The sequence below is a fragment of the Hyperolius riggenbachi genome, chromosome 11 (genome assembly GCF_040937935.1).
Source record: "Hyperolius riggenbachi isolate aHypRig1 chromosome 11, aHypRig1.pri, whole genome shotgun sequence".
NCBI classification, from domain to species: domain Eukaryota; kingdom Metazoa; phylum Chordata; class Amphibia; order Anura; family Hyperoliidae; genus Hyperolius; species Hyperolius riggenbachi.
The window spans coordinates 40527212-40547999 of NC_090656.1; the positions used below are offsets into that span (position 1 = coordinate 40527212).

Genomic DNA, 20788 nt, shown 5'->3' on the forward strand with positions numbered 1-20788 from the left:
GGAGCCTGGAGGGTTTTAGGGGAGAAGTCGGGAGTGTGCCGATGGGTGCAGAAGAAGCCTAGAGTGTGTTTAGCTCCATGGTTTGTTAGCCTGAATGGTGAGGTGACCCTAAAGATTAAACCCCTTGGAGATGAAGGGAGGGGAGACTACTCTCTTAAGCTAGGTGAGAGGGAGGACAAAGAGAAAATACATGAGCTTAAAGTTGATCATTTTGTCTTCAGATTGGGTTATCCTTGGGCTGAACCTAGTTTCCCACCTTTTCAAATGTCAAACTAGAAGAAGGCCTAGGTCAAAAAGCCCATGTATACCATGCATATTGTTATGGCTGCACTTAGCAGCAGAAGGCAAATCAGAGTCAAAGCCAGCAAGGAACATAAGCCAGGAGGTCAGATCAGGACAGAGAGACAAGGAGGAACAGCAAGGCAAATCAGAGTCTGAGCAAGCAACGAACAATGGCCAGGAGGCCAGATCAGAACAGAGATACAGACAGGGACAGAGACATTGCCTGAGGAGAACATGGAAAGTGCTAAATCTGCCCATATTTTAATTGAAGACAGGGCAGGTTCTAGACATTTTGCTGCCTGGAGCAAACTTGTGAGGGCTCTTTCAAACTAGGAGCTGTTCCGTCCGCTTTTGCACCTAGGATGTAGTAAGGAAGGGAACATGAAAGTCTGTTAACTTTCATGTTACCGTACCGTTCACATTAGACAAAGCATTCCAGAGCTTTTAATTGTAGGATGCAATTGTTTTCCTGTAGGGGCGAATTAGGACTAGCGCCATTGATACATGTTAAACCGCAACTTCCCGATGTCATGCTGTGCGTCATAACACATGCACAAAATAGAATCCGTGCACGCGTTATCTAGTGGGAATGGGCCCTTAGGATGAGCCCCCAGGTGGGTGGAGTCCTCAAATGCAAATACAACAGGTGAAGTCATAATGAATAATTGTCCAGGATAAGTTGTATAAGGGGCCACCTGCTGGTGAACACTGAAAGTACTGCCGTCTAGATGCAGAGAGCCACCAGCGCGTACGAGAGAATTTTCCGTCGGGAGACTTGGGTGCAGGATACAGCCGATATATGGCTTATCTTGCTGCTGCACAAGTCCCGGCGGCGTTAATTACTATTCCCCCTCCAGGTCCACGTGGATAGTGGGAAATGATGTAATTCGGCTTCCAGCTATTGCTGTCAGCTGAATTACAGTGTTTTAAAAGTAACTTCAGCTCCGTCTTCTGACATCGCCGAAGTTACTCGCTGTGCGTCGCTATAGCCGTAATTCCTATTATGGTCGATGGTGGCGCCGGCTGCGCCAAAATCTCCTGCGCTGGATTCCTAGTGTTCGCCACCAGCAGGTAAACCGAGAAACTGCAGGCAAAATAATGTCTGAAGAGTTGCAAAATGTCACTTACTGGTGAACAGAGATAATACCACAGTACAGAAAACAAGTGCCACCAGCAGGTGCAACCACATAGAGCATGATTCCGAACATATACAGTATATCATGCTGTTTACAGTCATACACCATTTATAACTGAATTTAACTAAGAGACACCAGATGGACAGGCGGGTGGAGCTACTCAGCTAAGGAAAACATCATGAAACGTATAGAATACCTTAAGAACCAGCTTCTTGCAAGATGAAACCACGTCCCACAAAACCACAGTTTTATCATATCCGCCAGATACAAGAGTGGAACCTAGAAAACACGTATAGACAGAAGAGAAAAGGACAGCTGATGGTTGGCTTATACTAGCATTAGCTACATTGGTCATACATTTGGTGTTTATGGATATCAAAACCAGGTATATCAAAACCAGGGCAGGTATAAAACCACTGGTCCTCAGTGCTTAATGGTGTGTGGGGTGTGATCAGGGCAGGTAAAAAGCCTAATGGGGTGTAATAAAGGCAGGTATAAAACCACTGGTCCTCAGTGCCCAATGGTGTGTAGGGTGATCAAGGCAGGTAAAAAACCACCGGTCATCAGTGCCTAATGGTGTGGGTGTGTTATAAAGGCAAGTATAAAAACCCCGGTCCTCAGTGCCTATGGGTGTGTGGGGTGTGATAAAGGCAGGTATAAAAACCCCGGTCCTCAGTGCCTATGGGTGTGTGGGGTGTGATAAGGGCAGGTATAAAACTACTGGTCCTTAGTGCCTGATGGTGTGTGGGGTGTGATCAGGGCAGGTATAAAGCCACTGGTTCTCAGTGCCTAATGGTGTGTGGGGTGTGATCAGAGCAGGTATAATACCACTGGTCCTCAGTGCCTAATGGTGTGTGGGGTGTGATCAGGGCAGGTATAAAATCATAGGTCCTCAGTGCCTAATGGTGTGTGGGGTGTGATCAGGGCAGGTCCTCAGTGCCTAATGGTGTGTGGGGTGTGATCAGGGCAGGTATAAAATCACTGGTCCTCAGTGCCTAATGGTGTGTGGGGTGAGATCAGAGCAGGTATAAAAATCACTGGTCCTCAGTGCCTAATGGTGTGTGGGGTGAGATCAGAGCAGGTATACCACTGGTCCTCGGTGCCTAATGGTGTGTGGGGTGTGATCAGGGCAGGTATAAAATCACTGGTCCTCAGTGCCTAATGGTGTGTGGGGTGAGATCAGAGCAGGTATACCACTGGTCCTCAGTGCCTAATGGTGTGCAAGTTGTGGTCACGGCAGGTATAAGACAACTGGTACCGTACTGTAATTAAAACCCACACATTTCATTTGCCCATTTGTCCCGGTTATTGCAACGTTTAAATTATTTCCTTAGTACAATGTATGTCACCAATATTTTATTTGGAAATTATGGTGCATTTTTTTCAGTTTTGCATCTGTCACTATTTACAAGCCCATAGTTTCAAAATTAAAGGACAACAGAGGTGACATGTGACCTGATGAAATAGACGTGTATATATAGTACCAAGCACACAATATACGTAGGATATGTTCCTTTTTTTTCTTTCTGCCTGAAAGAGTTAAACATCAGGTATGCAAGTGACAGTTTCTGTCCTGGTTGGGATCGGGTCGGACCAGGTCAGACTATAGCATAACCCTCATTGACAAGTAATTACAGCCATAAATACTTTCCAGTCAGTAAATGGCTTCTCAATCAATAATTCATAGATTTGAGCTCTAGCATACTTCAATGAAGTTGTAAAGACTTAAAAACTCGATATAAATATAAAATAAAACTGGTGGATATTTAAAAAAAAAGTCATTTTTAGGAAAAGGAGGATAGATACAATTGTTTTTCACATCAGTTTATTTTCACCTCGGATGCCCTTTAACAGTAATATACCCTCTTGAAATGGACATATTAAAAAAGTTCAGTTCCTAAGGTAACTATTTATGTAATTTTTTTAAATACAAAAAATAAACAATTGGGTAATTATGGGATAGTGTTGAAGGTATTGTGTTAATTTAAAATGTATTTGTGTAATTTTACTATTTGGCCACAAGATGTCCTCACGCATTACTTCCTTATTGTATTTCTATAGTATGCTAAATAGAAAGTAATGCGTGCATGTGTTCCGTCAGAAGTAAACATATGATCGCGGCATTTCCTTGATGCCTGTGACCGTTCATACGGGGACAGAGATTACTGTATAGGAACTGCATTCCCATTCATTCATCTCCCGTCTAACAATCGGCGGCGAAAACGAGAGAGAGTGAGCGCGTGCTTTGGGATGGGGTCAAGCGAGAGTGTGTGGCAGGAAGAGACATAGTAGGGGAAGAGGGAATTTGCAGGGACGTAGTTACTCGTACCTCGGGGGGAATGGTACACCTGAAGTGAGAGGGATATGGAGACTGCCATGTTTATTTCCTTTCAAACAATGCAGATTACCTGGCTGTCCTGCTGATCCTCTGCCTCCAATACATTTAGCCATAGACCCAGAACAAGCAATGCAGATTAAAGGGAACCTAAACTGAGAGGGATATGGATGTTTCCTTTTAAACAATACCAGTTGCCTGGCAGTTCTGCTGATCTCTTTGGCTGCAGCAGTGGCTGAATCATACACCAGAAACAAGCATGCAGATAATCCAGTCTGACTTCAGTCAGAGCTCCCGATCTGCATGCTTGTTCAGGGGCTGTGGCTAAAAGTATTAGAGATACAGGATCAGCAGGAGAGTCAGGGAACTGGTACTATTTTAAATGGAGAAATCCATATCCTTCTAAGTTTAGGTTCCCCTTAAAGGACTTACGAGCTGAATTAAAGTTAATTACCTTAGAGCACTATCAGACCTCAGGGCAGACAATCTGTGGCTCCCTTGTACTTTCCAGACGCACTGTTATCACAATCCACTTATCATTACATGCCCCGACCCAGCCCAGGGTTGCCTTATCTCTGGGCGATTACAATCGCCGCTTTAAAAATCCTCTGCCTGCGTAGTTCAAATAGACGTGGCCGCGCAGGATTACAGCCCTGCACGCAGCCCATCGTCACTCCGTACACTGAGTAATACGTCATGTGGGTGTCACCACATGACCGCCCACATGACTGGCTTCACTTCAAGCCAGCCGTACCCCCTCAGCACAGAATGGCAGCGCAGGAAGTCAGTCATGTGGGCGGTCATGTGGTGACAACCACATGACGTATTACTCAGTGTACGGAGTGACGATGGGCTGCGTGCAGGGCTGTAATCCTGCGCGGCCACGTCTATTTGAACTACGCAGCCAGAGGATTTTTAAAGCGATTTTTGTAATCGCCCAGAGATAAGGCGACCCTGGGCTGGGTCGGGGCATGTAATGATAAGTGGATTGTGATAACGGTGCGTCTGGAAAGTACAAGGGAGCCACGGATTGCCTGCCCTGATAGTGCTCTAAGGTAATTAACTTTTTTTTTTTTTAATTCAGCTGGGTAAATCCTTTAAAGGACTTACGAGGCGAAACGCGGAAAAAAAGTTAATCACTTGCCTCATCTTTTAAGGCACGGAGGACGCCGTCTGCGCCCTCCATGCAGATCCGCCGGGTCCCCCCGCTCATTAGCCCCCCGGGCCGGCTGCCGACCCCACGGCCCGGGTCGGGCTCTCTCGCCTCTCCTAAGATGGCCGCGTCCTTTGCCCGCGGCTGTGCGGACTGCGCAGCTCTAGGGCCAACCCCCCGGATACACGCTACGTAGCGTGGATCGGGGGGTTGGCCCTAGAGCTGCGCAGCCGCACTCGCGGCTATGCGGACTGCGCAGCCGCGGGCAAAGGATGCGGCCATCTTAGGAGAGAGGCGAGAGAGCCCGACCCGGGCCGTGGGGTCGGCAGCCGGCCCGGGGGGCTAATGAGCGGGGGGACCCGGCGGATCGGCACGGAGGGCGCGGACAGCGTCCTCCGTGCCTTAAAAGATAAGGCAAGTGATTAACTTTTTTTCCGCATTTCGCCTCGTAAGTCCTTTAAGTGCTCTGACTGAAGCGTGACTGGATTATCTGCATGCTTGTTTCAGGTGTATGATTCAGAACTACTGCAGCCAGAGAGATCAGCAGGACTGCCAGGCAACTGGTAATGCAATAAATATGGCAGCTCTCGTAGGTTTCTCATGGTTTGTTTTTGTTTTTTTATACTTTGCCTGGAGTTCCCTCTTAATAATTCCTGGAGAGTCCAATCAGCACAGCAGCATAATGCAGGTCAGATTATAAATAAACAGTGTGGAATAGTCCTACAGCTCACCATCTTTGGAAAATGTACAGCAGCTGACAGACCCCCTGTGTGCATGGAGGAGATGGTCCGGTCCATGGAGGCGGTACCCGCCTGTGTTAATGTCCCAAAGCTTCAGACTCCTGTCCCAGGATGAAGTGCACAACAGCCTGCCGCTGGCACTGAAGCTGCAGCTGGATACGGCATTGTCGTGCGCTCTATAAGCCAATCAAATAGTAAAAACACGAATGCTTTTATCTCTATAAACAAAACTGACACACACGTCATTCATAGTAAAATATATAAATATTTTAAGATGATGCAGGATTATGCAAATTATATATGGAATTGTATTCAGCTAGAAAACTCTAGACTAGAGGTTCATTGAGTTCTCAAATAGATTTCTGCTGAAATGTAACTGTGACACAGCGTACACTGTGCTGGAGACATGATTTATACACAAATGATTTCACATCAGGGAGGGAGTGATTAAAATTTTTGATTCGATTTAATCTTACCATAGACATAAGGCCACATACACACATCAGACCATAGTCTTTTGAAAATGAAAGATCACAGACCAATTTTACCCCCTTCCATGTAGTATGAGAGCCATACTCTACACAGTCTATTCTATGGAGCTGAACTCCCCATCAGAAAAAAATCTTTGCAAGATGCTGCACACACAGATGCTGTACAGACACAAAAGATTACTATCTGCAAAAGATCTGTTCCTGCCAAAGATCCGTTCCTGCAAATTGCATTCATAGTCTATGAGATCTGCAGATCATCATACACACCTTGTTTAACTGACATTCATCTGCAGATCAGACAATCATCTGCAGATCTGAAAATCCGTCCTGGTGGATCTGATCTGCAGATGAATATCAGTTAAACAAGGTGTGTATGATGATCTGCAGATATCATAGACTATGAATGCATTTTGCAGGAACAGATCTTTGGCAGGAACAGATCTTTTGCAGATACTGATCTGTTGAATGTCTACAGCATCTTTGTGTGCAGCATCTTGCAAAGATTTCTGTCTGATGGGGAGTTCAGCTCCATAGAATAGATTGTAGGTATGGCTCTCATACTACATGGAATGGGGTAAAATTGGTCTGTGATCTTTCATTTTCAAAAGACTATGGTCTGATGTGTGTATGAGCCTTATGGCTCATACACATGCTCAACAAAAGTCTTTTAAATGCACAATTATCAAACAAGTTTTGGTGTTGAAATAAACCAAAAAAGGTGTTTGCTATTGTTCAAACAACTGATAAGATGCAGCTCAAGTCAATCCAACTGTCTTATCAGTTGTTTGAACAATAGCAAACAACTTTTTTGGTTTGTTTCAACAACAAAGGTTGTTTGATAATTGTGCATTTAAAAGATTTTTGTTGAGCATGTGTATGACAGGGGCGTAATTAGACATAATAGGGCCCCCCCGCTGCAAAAATGATAGCAAGGGGCCCCTTTCTCCCCAAACCTCATGGGATCAGGAGCCGGCGAATGGCAGCAGAGAGTGTTCTGCTGTAAAGAAGCCTCTGGAAGCAGGAACAAATTACACACGCTCCGGCACACGGTTTTTGTTAATGAATGGGGAGGTCTCGTTGCTAATTGGCAGCACTTGTGGTTGGGAAGAGGGAGGTGGAGGGGCCCCCAAAGCCTCTGGGCCCCCCTGCGATGGCAGTGGTCGCAGGGGTCATTGCTACGCCTATCTATGAGTCTATGGGCTGATTTATACTAAACATTCTCGTCCAGATAGGCTGCGCGCACTCCTGCGGGCCGCACGCGCTCCTGCTGCCGGCCGTTAGCCCAGCCATCAATGAATGGGATTATAGATCCCATTAATTGATCGAAGCCCCCCGCAGAAAAACCGACAGCCTCTTATCAGAGGCTGCGGTCTTTCTGAGTAACAAAAAGTTTCCCATCCTCCTAATGCTTCCTGGAAATGTACGATCACGCTTCCAGGACTTTTTGACTGTGGCCATCTTGTGGTCAAATAGTAAACTACACCCAAATCCATTTTTTAAATTAAATAAATACATTTTTTTACATTTAAAATGAGCTGTTTACCTCCCACACCAAAAATTACCCAAATACATTTTTTAATAAAAAAAAAATTACAATTAAAAAAACAAAACATAAATCGTTACCTAAGGGTCTGAAGTTTTTAAATATGCATGTCAAAGGAGTATATTAATATAATTTTTTAAATTATGGGCTTATAAATAGTGATGGACGCAAAATGAAAAAATGCACCTTTAATTCCAAATAAAATATCGGCGCCATACATTGTGATAGGGGCATAATTTAAATGGTATTATAAGCGAGACAAATAGGCAAATAAAATACATGCGTTTTAATTACGGTAGCATGTATTAATTTCAAACCATAATGGCCAAAAACTGAGAAATAATGATTTTTTTTCCATTTCTTTCTTAATATTCCTGTAAAAATGGATTTAGAATAAATTAATTCTTAGCAAAGTGTATCACCCAAAGAAAGCCTAATTGGTGGCGGAAAAAACAAGATATAGATCAATTCATTGTGATGAGTAGTGATAAAGTTATTGGCAAATGCATGGGAGGTGAAAGTTGCTCAGATGCAAAAAATAAACAACCCTGTGGGCTTAAAGAGACACTGAAGCGAGACTAAATCTCGCTTCAGGTCTTCTATATAGCAGGGGCACGTGTGCCCCTGCTAAAACGCCGCTATCCCGCGGCTTAACGGGGGTCCCTTCACCCCCAACCCACCCCCCGCAAACCTGGGTCGGAAAAAAGGTCGCTGGACCTGATCTTCCTGGAGGCAGGGCTAACAGCTGCAGCCCTGCCTCCAGTCGCGTCTATCAGACGCGCATCGCCGCCTCTCCCCCGCCCCTCTCAGTGAAGGAAGACTGAGAGGGGCGGGGGAGAGGCGGAGGTACGCGTCTGACAGACGCGCATGGGGCAGGGCTGCGGCGGTTAGCCCTGCCCCAACCAGGAAGCGCTCCCCCGCTGCTCGGAGGGGGTTTGGGGGGACAGGGACCCCCGTTAAGCCGCGCTATAGCGGCGTTTTAGCAGGGGCACGCATGCCCCTGCTAGCTATGAGGTCTGAAGCGAGATCTATTCTCGCTTCAGACTCTCTTTAAGTGGTTAAAAGCTAATGATTTTAAAAGCTCTTGCTAATGTAATGCTATGGGGGATTTTTACAAAATCCCATTGCTCAAGTGGGATCACACCCATAGGATAACATTAGCAAGAGCTTTTAAAATAACAAAGCACTTAGAAAAGCTCTTGTAGTGTGTACCAGCCCTAATGCAGGGGTGTCAAACTCAATCACGTAAGGGGCCAAAATCTAAACCATAGTCTAAGTCGCGGGTCAAATTGTTTCGATTTAACATTTATTGAGCAGTGGTGAAGTGAACTGAAGTGGTGTAATTATAGTGAATGTGGGGGAAGGGGGCCTGGGGGCTATGGTTGCCTGCTTCTCCCCCTTTCTTCAGAGTAGCACAGTGGAGCAGTGTAATATTTACCTGCTCCTGTGGTGCTTTGAGTGTCCACTGATTTTCCTGACAGCCACATGCTCTATGCTGCACACCTCTGCCTCCAGAGGCATGTCATGTGATCGGGAGATGGAGGTGTGCAAGCACAGAGGGTTTGACTGCCAGGAAGAACAGATGAGACCCGATGCAGCTCTGGAGCAGATGACTATCACACTGCTCCACTGCACTGCTCTGCAATGTGGGGAGAGGGTGCCATTGGGGAGAAAGGAGTGTGCATTTTATCAGTCATATGTGGAGTTTGGATCCAAGGAGGGGCCCTGTGCTAATTTTGTTGGGGGGTCCCATGGGTTGCTGCTCTGCCCTGACTCAAACTGACAATGTTTCACCCGGAAATACTGTCTCTGGTGTGCTCCTCTGGGTGGAACGCAGTGTGCTGTCTTTCTCTTGCTGCTTACAATGATGGACATCAGACGCACTTGAGGGCCACATAAAATGGCATGGAGGGCCGCATTCGGCCCACGGGCCTTGTGTTTGACACCTGCGGTCTAATGTCTTACCATATTATTATTATGCATTTACCATATTATTATTATGTATTTATATAGTACTGACATCTTCTGCAGCGCTTTACAGAGTACATAGTCATGTCTCTAACTGTCCTCAGATAAGCTCACAATCTAATCCTACCATAGTCATAGTCTAATGTCCTGCCATATTATTATTATGTATTTATATAGCACTGACATCTTCTGCAGCACTTTACAGTCTCTTACCCCTTCAGGTTGATGGTTGTGCGCTGCGCGATTACATCCCACAATTTTACAGATCTGTCCGATGACACCGAACAGACTCTCTGACTCTCGGCGTCGAAGCAGCAGCGGGTGATTGTGGATGTGTGGTGCCCTGCAAAGAACATAAAGTATGAGATACCGCTTATTGTAAAGCACCTCCCTGTGACAGAGCCATAGATAAAGCAGGGGGGGGGGGGGGTTTGAACCTCAGACCATGGGACCCCCCCAGGAAAAAACACTTGCAAGGGGTCCTATAGTTAATGAGGTCTCAGGACTTCTCCAATCACAATCGAGGCCAGACCACTTTATCTGGAGGGAGAGTAAGAATGTGGGCCCCCCTCAGTAGTCATGCCTCTGCTCAGTACATAGGAAAGTAACATATAGGGGGTCAGTGTGTGCCGGGTCTGGCTGTAAATAGTGCAGAACATTTGAACATTCATGGGTCTGAGAATAAATCAGACTATTAATAGGAACAACACAAGAGATTATGTAAGGGTCATTTATCAAGGAAACCAGAGCACTGCCTTTACTTACCTGGCCTCCAGAAGCTGCTCACATATGCACTGCCCTGTTGTCCCTCTTCTTCTCTCCTCTGGCAGTACATGCTGCTCCTCTACAAATGAACAGAGTGTCTGTACAGTGCTCCCCTCAATAAGGTTGCGCTAACGAATGACAGAATACCCAAGCAGTATGGGGTGACCCAAAACCACTAGGGAAGTATAAGGGACTAAAGGAAACCGAAAAACCCTCATACTAAAAAGCAATGCTTAATATGGTTTGCCTTCTTGAAACAGAAAGTATTCGCGATAATTCAGCTTTAAGTGAGTGACTGTGGTCTCCCACAATGCATCACTACTAAATATGCAAATTATCTCTTTATGCCCCAGAAGCAAGGCTTCCACCCAGAACCACTGGTGTATGGTGAGCCTATAGCTTATACATTTTACAGAGCCACACCATCCCCACATGCAGACAGCCTGTCAGAATCTGCATATTCAGTAGCAGTGCCTTGTGGGTAAACACAGTTATGCACTTAAAGGAAACCAGAGCTAAACAAAAGTAAGAGTTTTATACATACCTGGGGCTTCCTCCAGCCCCATCCGCTAGGATCGCTCCCGCACCACCGTCCTCAGTCTTCTCTGTCTTCTGTACCGGGTCTCGTAACTTCCTCCAGTTGCGGCCAGTCTGATGCAAATGAAGTGCGCTATGTACGTATCTCTGCAGCAGCCACCAGAGAGATACGTAGAGGGCGCACTACTCTTGTGCAGACTGGCCGCGACTAGCTGAAGTTATGGGACCTGGTACAGAAGACAGAGAAGACTGAGGATGGCGGCGTGGGAGCGATCCAAGCGGATGGGGATGGAGGAAGCCCCAGGTATGTATAAAACTCTTACTTTTATTCAGCTCTGGTACACTTTGAATTATCGCAAATACCTTCTGTTATAATGAATGAGTAACATTCGTTAAAGGCAACTTACAGCCAATGTATATGTATATTGCTTAACATTGGAGCTGGATGTTGTTCCTGTCAGCTCATACAACTATACTATGTCAGTCTTTATCAAGAGATGGCTTTTGTGTAAAGAAATCTCTGCCATGTTCTATATATCTGAATAAAATTGTATTACTAGAGCCCTGTGTCCCCTCCCCCTTGCTGGCCCGAGCTGCACAATCTCAGCTTACTACTGGGAAATGATCACTGGACTGAATGCTGCTGAGTGACACCTGCTGTAACCTGTGCCTCTGCAGCTCTCCTGTCTGGGGTTTGTTTACACTAGACAAGCACAGCATTTTGCTTACGCAGGCATTTCAGAGAGAGACTGGACAGCGAGGGGAATTAATTTTTAGGTATATGTTTGGCCATGACAATGAGAAGAAATGATTGGTTTGATACAGGCTTCTTAAAGGAATACTGTAGGGGGTTGGGGGAAAATGAGTCGAACTTACCCGGGGCTTCTAATGGTCCGCCGCAGACATCCTGTGCCCGCGCAGCCACTCACCAATGCTCCGGCCCCGCCTCGAGTTCACTTCTGGAATTTCAGACTTTAAAGTCTGAAAACCACTGCGCCTGCGTTGACGTGTCCTCACTCCCGCTGATGGCACCAGGCCCAGTATGGTCTGTGCCTGCGCCGTGTGCTCCTGGTGACATCAGCGGGAGCGTGGACACGGCAACGCAGGCGCAGTGGTTTTCAGACTTTAAAGCCTGAAATTCCAGAAGTGAACCGGAAGCGGGGCCGGAGCATCGGTGAGTGGCTGCGCGGGCACAGGATGTCTGCGGGGGACCATTCGAAGCCCCGGGTAAGTTCAACTAATTTTCCCACGACCCCCCTAAAGTATTCCTTTAAAGTGTAAATACTCAGGTCTCAAGAAACTGTAGAGGTTTCCATTTTCCTGGATAAAGAAAAGAAAGCTTTTACCTTTAATTGTTATCACCTTGGAGGCTGCTTCAGTGTCGATAATACACACTGCGTTGTCCACATCAGCGCTGCACACCACAAGCTTCCCATCCACGGAAATATGGCAGGATGTCACCAGACCGTCCAGACTCACAGACCACTGCAATGTAAAGCTGACAGGAGCATGCTGCATTCTCACTACTGTTACAACAGCATCATCCAGAGGGCAAGCTATGCACATGCCTAGGACATAGTATGGGTCTAGGTGCCTGGTTGCCAGATTCCTCTCCAAGTCATGATCGTTATAATGTTTTTATCATGTACATGTTTTGGGCAATGCCTCTTTCTGTTTTATAAAGATCATGTTGCTGTGTGTAGATGCCTTTATCAGATTAGCAGTAGAGTATTGTACCCTGCTTCTTCTCCCTCCAGAAAAAGAGATTGCCTGCTTATCTTCTCCAACGGTAAGCTGTGCAAAATCCATGGCAAGTAAATCAATCGCGGTCACCTTAAAGTGAACCCAAGGTGAAAATAAACTAATGAGATAAACAATTATATTTATCCTCCTACTCCTAAAAATGGCTTTTTTTAAAGATATCCCATGGTTTTATTTTACATTTAAACATTTATAAAGTACATTGAATGTTTTGTTGTCAATGCTCAGTGGCAGCCTATTAAAGAGAATCTGTATTGTTAAAATCGCACAAAAGTAAACATACCAGTGCGTTAGGGGACATCTCCTATTACCCTCTGTCACAATTTCACCGCTCCTCGCCGCATTAAAAGTGGTTAAAAACAGTTTTAAAAAGTTTGTTTATAAACAAACAAAATGGCTACCAAAACAGGAAGTAGGTTGATGTACAGTATGTCCACACATAGCAAATACATCCATACACAAGCAGGCTGTATACAGCCTTCCTTTTGAATCTCAAGAGATCATTTGTGTGTTTCTTTCCCCCTGTTCTCATGCACTGAAGTTTCAGGCTGCTCGTTTCTTCCTGCAAACAGGTCTGCCTGTGTCTGTAATTCTTCAGTATGTGAAAGCCCAGCCAGCTCAGAGGACGATTTATCCAGCTTGTAAAAGATAAGAGAGAAGAGAGAAGCTGCTCTAATCCTAAATAATACACAGGCAGTGTGCATAGAGGGGCCTGGAAGAGGGAGTTCATAGCAGAACCACAACACTGAAGAACTTGGCAGCCTTCCAGACACAGGCCGACAAGTCTGACAAGGGAAAGATACATTGATTTATTACAGAGACTGTGATAGTAGAAAGTGCTGCAGTTAGCCAGAACACATTAGAATAGCTTTTTGAACTTGTAGGATGATAAAAAACAGGATGCAATTTTTGTTACGGAGTCTCTTTAAGTGTCCCAGAGTGAAAATACATTAACTATTGACCTTTTTATATTGCCCCCTGCCCTCAGATGTTGCATTCTGCCAGGAAAACTTTTATGGCTCTAATGTGTGAGGTTTACTATATTCCCAACATGTTACTGACAAGACAGAGGGCCCTTTCACACTAGCGCGGTGCATTACGGCAAATTGCCACACTGCTACCGCAAGCCTAATGTAACCCTATGGGGATGTTCATACTTCCCACGTTGCGGTACGCTGCGCCGGAAGTGTCAAATTTAACCCTAGCGCAGAACTACGTTACAGTGTGGGACACGCGGCCACCTGCGTCAGCCCGGAAGTCATGTTAGTCTATGGCAATGCTTTTTTTTTCCAAGTTGGCGTCTTGGTGCGCATGCACTGAAGCTTATTTTACAATACGCTTCTGTGCATTTCCGCATATCCGAAGCAGGAAGTGACCACAAGCGCGCGTCACTTCCTGCCTGGACGAATGCCAGACAGGGAACACAGTGTACTAATGCGGTGTTCCCTGAAGGCCTGTTTTTGGCGGTGGCGCACCGCAACGCTACCGCCAGTTTGTAATGTGAAAACAGCCAGAACATGTCACTTCCATGCCTGAAAATTAACTCTTTCAGGCAGCAAAATAAAACAAGTAAAACAGCCTGGTTATTAATGTTTTGCACTGTACAAACACGTGTATCTCATCATGATGTCACATGTCGCCTCGGGTGCACTTTGATGGTGCAATGATTTATTTTCCAGTTATGGAAAATCCATTCTTTGTATAACTGAAGCACATGCAATGTGTGTGTTTAGCTACCTTTAGAAAGTATGAAAGCCAGAGGACTAGCATTACAAGGGGCAGCTAGCATTAGGAGGTCAGCCATGGAGTGATACGTACCAGGACTTTCCCCGTCTCCAAGTCCCAGAGCTTCACAGTTTTGTCATAGGACGATGTGACCATTCTGCGAAGCAAACACAGCGTGAGTCCATAGCTAAGCGCAATCATCTGTCACCACCAACTACATTGACAGCAGAGGTGCCCACACACTATACAATATCGTTATACATACAATAAAAAGATTAACATCACAACAAATAGATGAAACTCCCTCGATAAACGGTTGGTGGAATTATTGATAAGGCTGTATTTCCATTGGGTAGGAGTGACCAAGATGTTAATCGTTTGTATCTCCCACAATATTTGGAAGCTACATATACAGTTCTGGCAATTAATGCTATACAGGTGGTGCTGTGGCATGGAAAGGGGAGGAAGGCTAACAGATGAGTGACTGGCATCCTGCGCACAGAGGACAATGGAACACACACCGCATTGGTTGTTTGTCACTCAATGATGTTATGGAGCAGCTACATTCATGACCAATGTGGCCCAAAACTAGACTCTCAGCTGAGGATGATTCGGCTTGTGTACAAGGCTTTAACAACAACCTCTGCCGATAACCTGGCAGGTGTACGTGGCTTTAACGACCGCTTCTGCCAATAACCCGGAGTGTGTACAAGGCTTTAAGGACCACTTCTGTAACTAGCCGGGTGTGTGTGCAAGGCTTTAAGGACCGCTTCTGCAACTAACCCGGTGTGTGTGCAAGGCTTTAAGGACCACTTCTGTAACTAGCCCGGTGTGTGTGCAAGGCTTTAAGGACCACTTCTGTAACTGGCCCGGTGTGTGTGCAAGGCTTTAAGGACCACTTCTGCAACTAGCCCGGTGTGTGTACAAGGCTTTAATGACTGCTTCTGCCAATAACCTGGAGTGTGTACAAGGCTTTAACGACTACTTCTGCCACTAACCCAGTGTGTGTACAAGGCTTTAACAACTGCAAACTGATACACATGAATGCAGCTAGCTACAAGTAGACTTACTTTTTTTTTCTGCATTTGGAAGCACTGCCATTTTCTCCTGTTGTACAAAAACATAAGTCTACTTGTGGCTAGCTGCATTCTTGTGTATCAGTTTGCATTCAGTTTATCTAGATTAGGGTTTAGTGCATAGTTTGCATATGATTTGTATTCAAGGTGTGTATTTAAGTCCCTAGGGTGCACACCTCTGTGGGTTTCATGTCAGTTGCAGCCTGATTAGGAGCGCTGCCAATCTTTTGCTGTTCTTTAGAAAACGTGTAAACCATTTGTGGCTAGCTGCCCTAGGTTCCCACTATTTTTTAATTGTTAGTTAGTGGTTAGGTCTCTTCCATGAAGGCATTTCATCAAAGAGTCTAGTACTGAACAATCTGCGCACAAACTGTTTATTGGAAGCTAAAGTCCTCCATTTGCTGTATCTGTTTTGAATGCATGTTGTGTAATCTGCCAGTGTTTTGGGCTCCGCACATCTATGCAGCTGGTCAACTCGTCTGCAGCCTGTATTTGGAAGCGCTGCCATTTTCTCCTGTTGTGACCCTTTTGTTTAAACTGGTCAGCGACCAAAAACATTAAGGGGAGTGGACTTTTTGGACATTATTTGTAAGTTTCCCATCAGGTCCTCTCCTTTGCCTACCAGATTGGGATTGGTTGGTGCAGGCTGTTGATGTACTATGTAAGGCCATTGTGTTGCATTGCGTGTTATGCTGCGTGGCATGAACAAGAGCCGGTGTGGCTTAAAACAGTGGGCTGTTGCCACTCTTGCAGCATTTTTAATGTAACCCTATGTATGCTTTTGATACAATAAAGTGGATTTTCATAAAAAAGCTGTGCTGGACTGAAGTCATTACTATGTAAGTCCCGTTGATACTCGGGTGAATCTGTGCATGCTCAAACACCCTGGTCATTTGAGTGCTGCCCTACCCTTTGTTTGGGCGACTTGTTGGTTTTATGCCTTTAAGAGTTTGAAGAAAGCAGAATGGGCAGAAGTGCATTGCTCCCAACTGTCATTTTTTTAGAGGGACAGTCCCTCTTTGGGAAGCCAACCCCTCTGTCCCTCTTTCTTCCTCATGTGTTCCTCTTTCAGGACTGATGTACAGATCTGTGTAAATATATGTATTTTTCTACTGAAAATGTGTTTAATTGACTTTATTCCCATCCTTTGAATTGATATATTTGTTATGGAAAATGAACCAGGATAGAGAGGTCCAGTGTGGTTTGAGTTATAAAACAACATATTTTTTCTATGAAATGTTTATGGTATGTGTGACTGTGTGTGTGACTGTGTGTGTGTGACTGTGTGTGTGTGTGACTGTGTGTGTGTGGCTGTGTGTATGTGTGACTGTGTGTAGGGGGGGGGGGGGGGGAGAGGGGGGTGTTAGGGGTGTGGCTTAAGTGTCCCTCTTTCTTATTTCAAAAAGTTCGGAGGTATGGAAGTTCTTCCAGCATGTTACTGTGTGTAACAGTGTCTGTATGGGCAGGAGTAATGCAACCAAACAGCCTTGGACAGGTAGATCCTTCAGGGTCAACCTACCAACACTTCTTTGAACAGGTTTATTATTGGTAACCCTTTCCTCTGCAATCCATCCCGCCACTGACTACTGAACTGACACATGGTACACGCTTTGTGTCCTTTGGGACGAAAGGGTTCTACATGTGGTTTTTTTTGTTGTTGTTGGTATATGCAGATAACAAGGCAATGCCAGGGCGTTTAAATCCTGAATACTTCAGGGCCCATTCAAACTAGAAGCTCTTTTCTGAATGTTTTGCGATTGTGTTTTTTAGAAAACGCTCCCATTCACTTTCATTAAGATCGCGGTTAAAAAATCGTGGAAAAATCGCTGTGATTTTGCGATCGGGTATCCAAAAATTATAGCGATTTTTATGAAAGTGAATGGGAGCGATTTTAAAATACCCAATTGCAAAATGCTCAGAAAAGCGTTTCTAGTGTGAAACATATGTGTATTTATAGAGCACAGTGTCACCTTGTGCTGTCTTGTGTGGGATTACACTCAGTAATCGGAGCCACGTGTTCTCCTCCATATTCACCGATGGCCGAACAAGTGGAAGCATCCTGGAAAAAAGGTCAGAGTAATAGGTTTCAATAAATGCACGAAAATAGGTGACTTTGTCTAAATAACAGTGCTGCCTTCCTTTTATAATCATTAACCAATACTGTATGTATATACTCAATATAATCTGGCTACAAGCGTAAGGCCACCCAAATGTTTGGAAATATGGAAGACTTGAGGTCCACAAAGGATGCAAGAAGAACCATGCACTGCAGTTGTAACAAGAACAGCCATTCCCCTCATCTAAGGACAGTATAGTCAAGAATTTGGGTTGGATGGAGGAACTTGCTGTGTGTTATATATTGGTGTTTTGAAATACAAATTTAATAGAGGTAATCGCCAGAAGATATAGGGGTTGATTCACTAGGAGAACTAGTGCAAGTAACCTCCTTTTACTGGTGCTATTTCATCAGCATGCCTTAATTGCACGCTATTCCAAAAATAACACTGAAAATTACACAATCTAATTTTGATTCTGCTCCTACTCACGAATCTTGAAATTCACTTAAATAATCTGCAAACCATTTAAACATTTGTAATCAGTCTGGGCTAGGGGGATGATCATTTATCTGCATTAATATGAGACACAGTGTTGGGCATACCGCTAAGGAGGTTAATTGCACGCTAGTCACCATGTAGCAGGCGTAATCTTGCCCAGTGACAGAAGCGAACACTATACTGCTGTATTGCAACTTAGCAAGCACTAGTAACTTTACGCCTGCACCACTCCTCCCACCCTCAGCCCCTTTGGGTCCACTCACATTAAATAGGCAGCTTATTGCGACAGAGTGCGGGGATCACGTCCTTTAACGTGACTTGACCCGAAGAGGCTCAGGGCGGGAGGAGTGGAGCAGGTGTAAAGTTACTACTGCTCGCTATGTTTCAATACAGCAGCATAGCGTGCGCTTTTGTCACTGGGCATGATTATGTGCACTACAAAGCCACTCCCGGCTTTGTAGTGCACATAATGGGGACTCTCGGCTGCAAACCCTCCTGAACGCCGTAAAGCTCGGGAGGCTAAGGCATGCTGATGAAATAGCGTGAGTAACAGGAGGTTGCTTGCAATATTTCTCTTAGTGAAACAAGCCCAATGATACCAGTTGAACTTGAAAAATATTTATAAGAAAACAAACAATCTGACAACGTATTTCATGGGTCATGGCCCGCTTCCTCAGGTTGATACAAAAAGCCTTGATAGCATAGGGGGTAGAGTGTAGGCGCCACTACCCCCTATGCTATCACGGCATTTTGTTTTGCCCCGAGGAAGCGGGCCATGACCCGTGAAATGTGTTGTCAGATTTTATGAATACTGTAAATATTTTTCATAAGTTGGACTGGAGAGGTAAGCGAGGTGATGTCTTCTGGAGAGGTAAGCGATTACCTCTCTTTTATATTTATATTTCAAAAACACCAATATACTGTATAACACACAGTAAACGCCTCCATCCTACCCAAATACCAGTCAGACCTCCTTTGGAGGTAATAGCTTTGCAATTTTCTGGAAAGTTTGTCGAACTACAGGAGACCGACCTTTCAGTATCCGGCAGGACCTGAAGTACCGAGCAGGGATGGTGAATTACCCGCAGGCCTATACTCACCTTTGTGAGTATATGTATATCTATATACTTTCATCCCCTTTACACCGTACAATACTGCACCTTTGGGCTCCCGATCTCTGCCTTCTTCTAGGTTACTTTGTCCCTACTAGAATCGTCGAAACTCCCCTACAGTATATAGTCAAGTACTGCTTTCATAACTGTGATCCTATAGAAAATATCACCATACAATAATGCCCAGATTCTTACTATAACAAGTATAGCCATGTCCTATTCCATCTGTAGAGATAAACATTGAATTTCAGTTTTTTCTGACTTGACGCAAATACGGTTGCAATTCAAATGCAGATTGAAATTACACAAATAAAATGCAGTTGCAGTTGGTTTTAATGGGTTCCATTTCACTTGAAGAAATAATCTTACTGACCATTTGTCCTCACCCCAATATTACCTAATAATAAGTCTAGCCTTGCCCGGACCATAAGTACAGTGCAGCAACCATTTAATCAGCCCATAATAAGCACAGCCATTTCCTTCCTACAATAAAAATATACTATAGGATATAGTACAATATCCCCATAACAAGCATAGTTATGCCTATGTTGCCTGGCACAAGGATGCACATCTACAAAGAAAAGGACTCTGAGAGCCCAATATAGTGTAGTAAGTCTTGACACCAGATTATAGGTAATCACGAAGAAATAATACTCACAAACCAGGGTTACCACAAAGGCAACCGCTGCAATGGCAGATGGGGAGATTAGACCTGACCCGACTCGGTTAAAAAGTCGCTCTCTGTAGATCGGAAAGATACGGCAACACCCCTCCACCAAGGGTGGACTAGACAATATACTAGGATGTATAACAGAGGCTCCAACGCAGTATAAAACAGTTTAAAAGGAGAAGGTAGTGGTGAACTTACCTCCTCCAAGAAGACACCAAAGATTGTTGGAGCCGGGGCACTTGGTTCTTCTACTGACCCTATATGCTATTACTCTGTTGTTATTGCCTGATGATGCGGGATTAAAACTGCGAAACGCGTTGCACTTTGGGAGTATTGTGAATAAATTGTTGGTTACTATAATCCAACAATCTTTGGAGTCTTCTTGGAGGAGGTAAGTCCACCACTACCTCTTCTTTTTAAACGTTTTTATACTGCGTTGGCGCCTATGTTACTCATCCTAGTATATTATCACCAAAGGCATATTCTCTTGTCCAGACCCTTTCCTGAGAGCCACAGGTAGCAGCAGGGGGCAAGGGGGGACATGAGGATATAGGCAGTTACAGGAGTTGTAACAGGTACTTGGGTATACACATGTAGTCATCCTTTTGCCTAATTTAAATTACGGTAAGCAGAACAACCAAAACAACATTGTTTACACTATGTGTCTAAATCGAGAGCTGTTGAGAAAGTTAACGATTTATCCACATTTCCCCGATTTTCACTTGACTCAGCTACAAGCAAACTCCCGGAGTGTAGCCTGTTTGTAAGTAGGAGACCACCTGTAGTGCTAATGAGGCATTTTCCTAAAGCCCAATAAAACGACTGAAGCATTTTGAGAGGCGGCAATCTATTAGCCCGTGCAGTCGTCCTGATGGGATCCAGGCAAAGCTAATAATTTACAGTGAACTCTTCCGCTTCACATAGAATCCATCAATAATA

At 44.8% G+C, this 20788-nt stretch overlaps 1 protein-coding gene across 1 annotated transcript in view; it reads right to left on the reverse strand.

The window, feature by feature from the left end:
- WDR88 (WD repeat domain 88) overlaps positions 1-20788 on the reverse strand; it is a 41412-nt gene that overhangs the window by 12634 nt on the left and 7990 nt on the right. The window contains exons 3-8 of the mRNA XM_068261408.1: positions 17483-17571; positions 14530-14593; positions 12297-12435; positions 9862-9991; positions 5638-5822; positions 1615-1697 (exon numbers count right to left, since the gene is read on the reverse strand). Coding sequence (XP_068117509.1) covers positions 1615-1697; positions 5638-5822; positions 9862-9991; positions 12297-12435; positions 14530-14593; positions 17483-17571 — 690 coding nt within the window. The remainder of the gene's footprint in view (positions 1-1614; positions 1698-5637; positions 5823-9861; positions 9992-12296; positions 12436-14529; positions 14594-17482; positions 17572-20788) is intronic.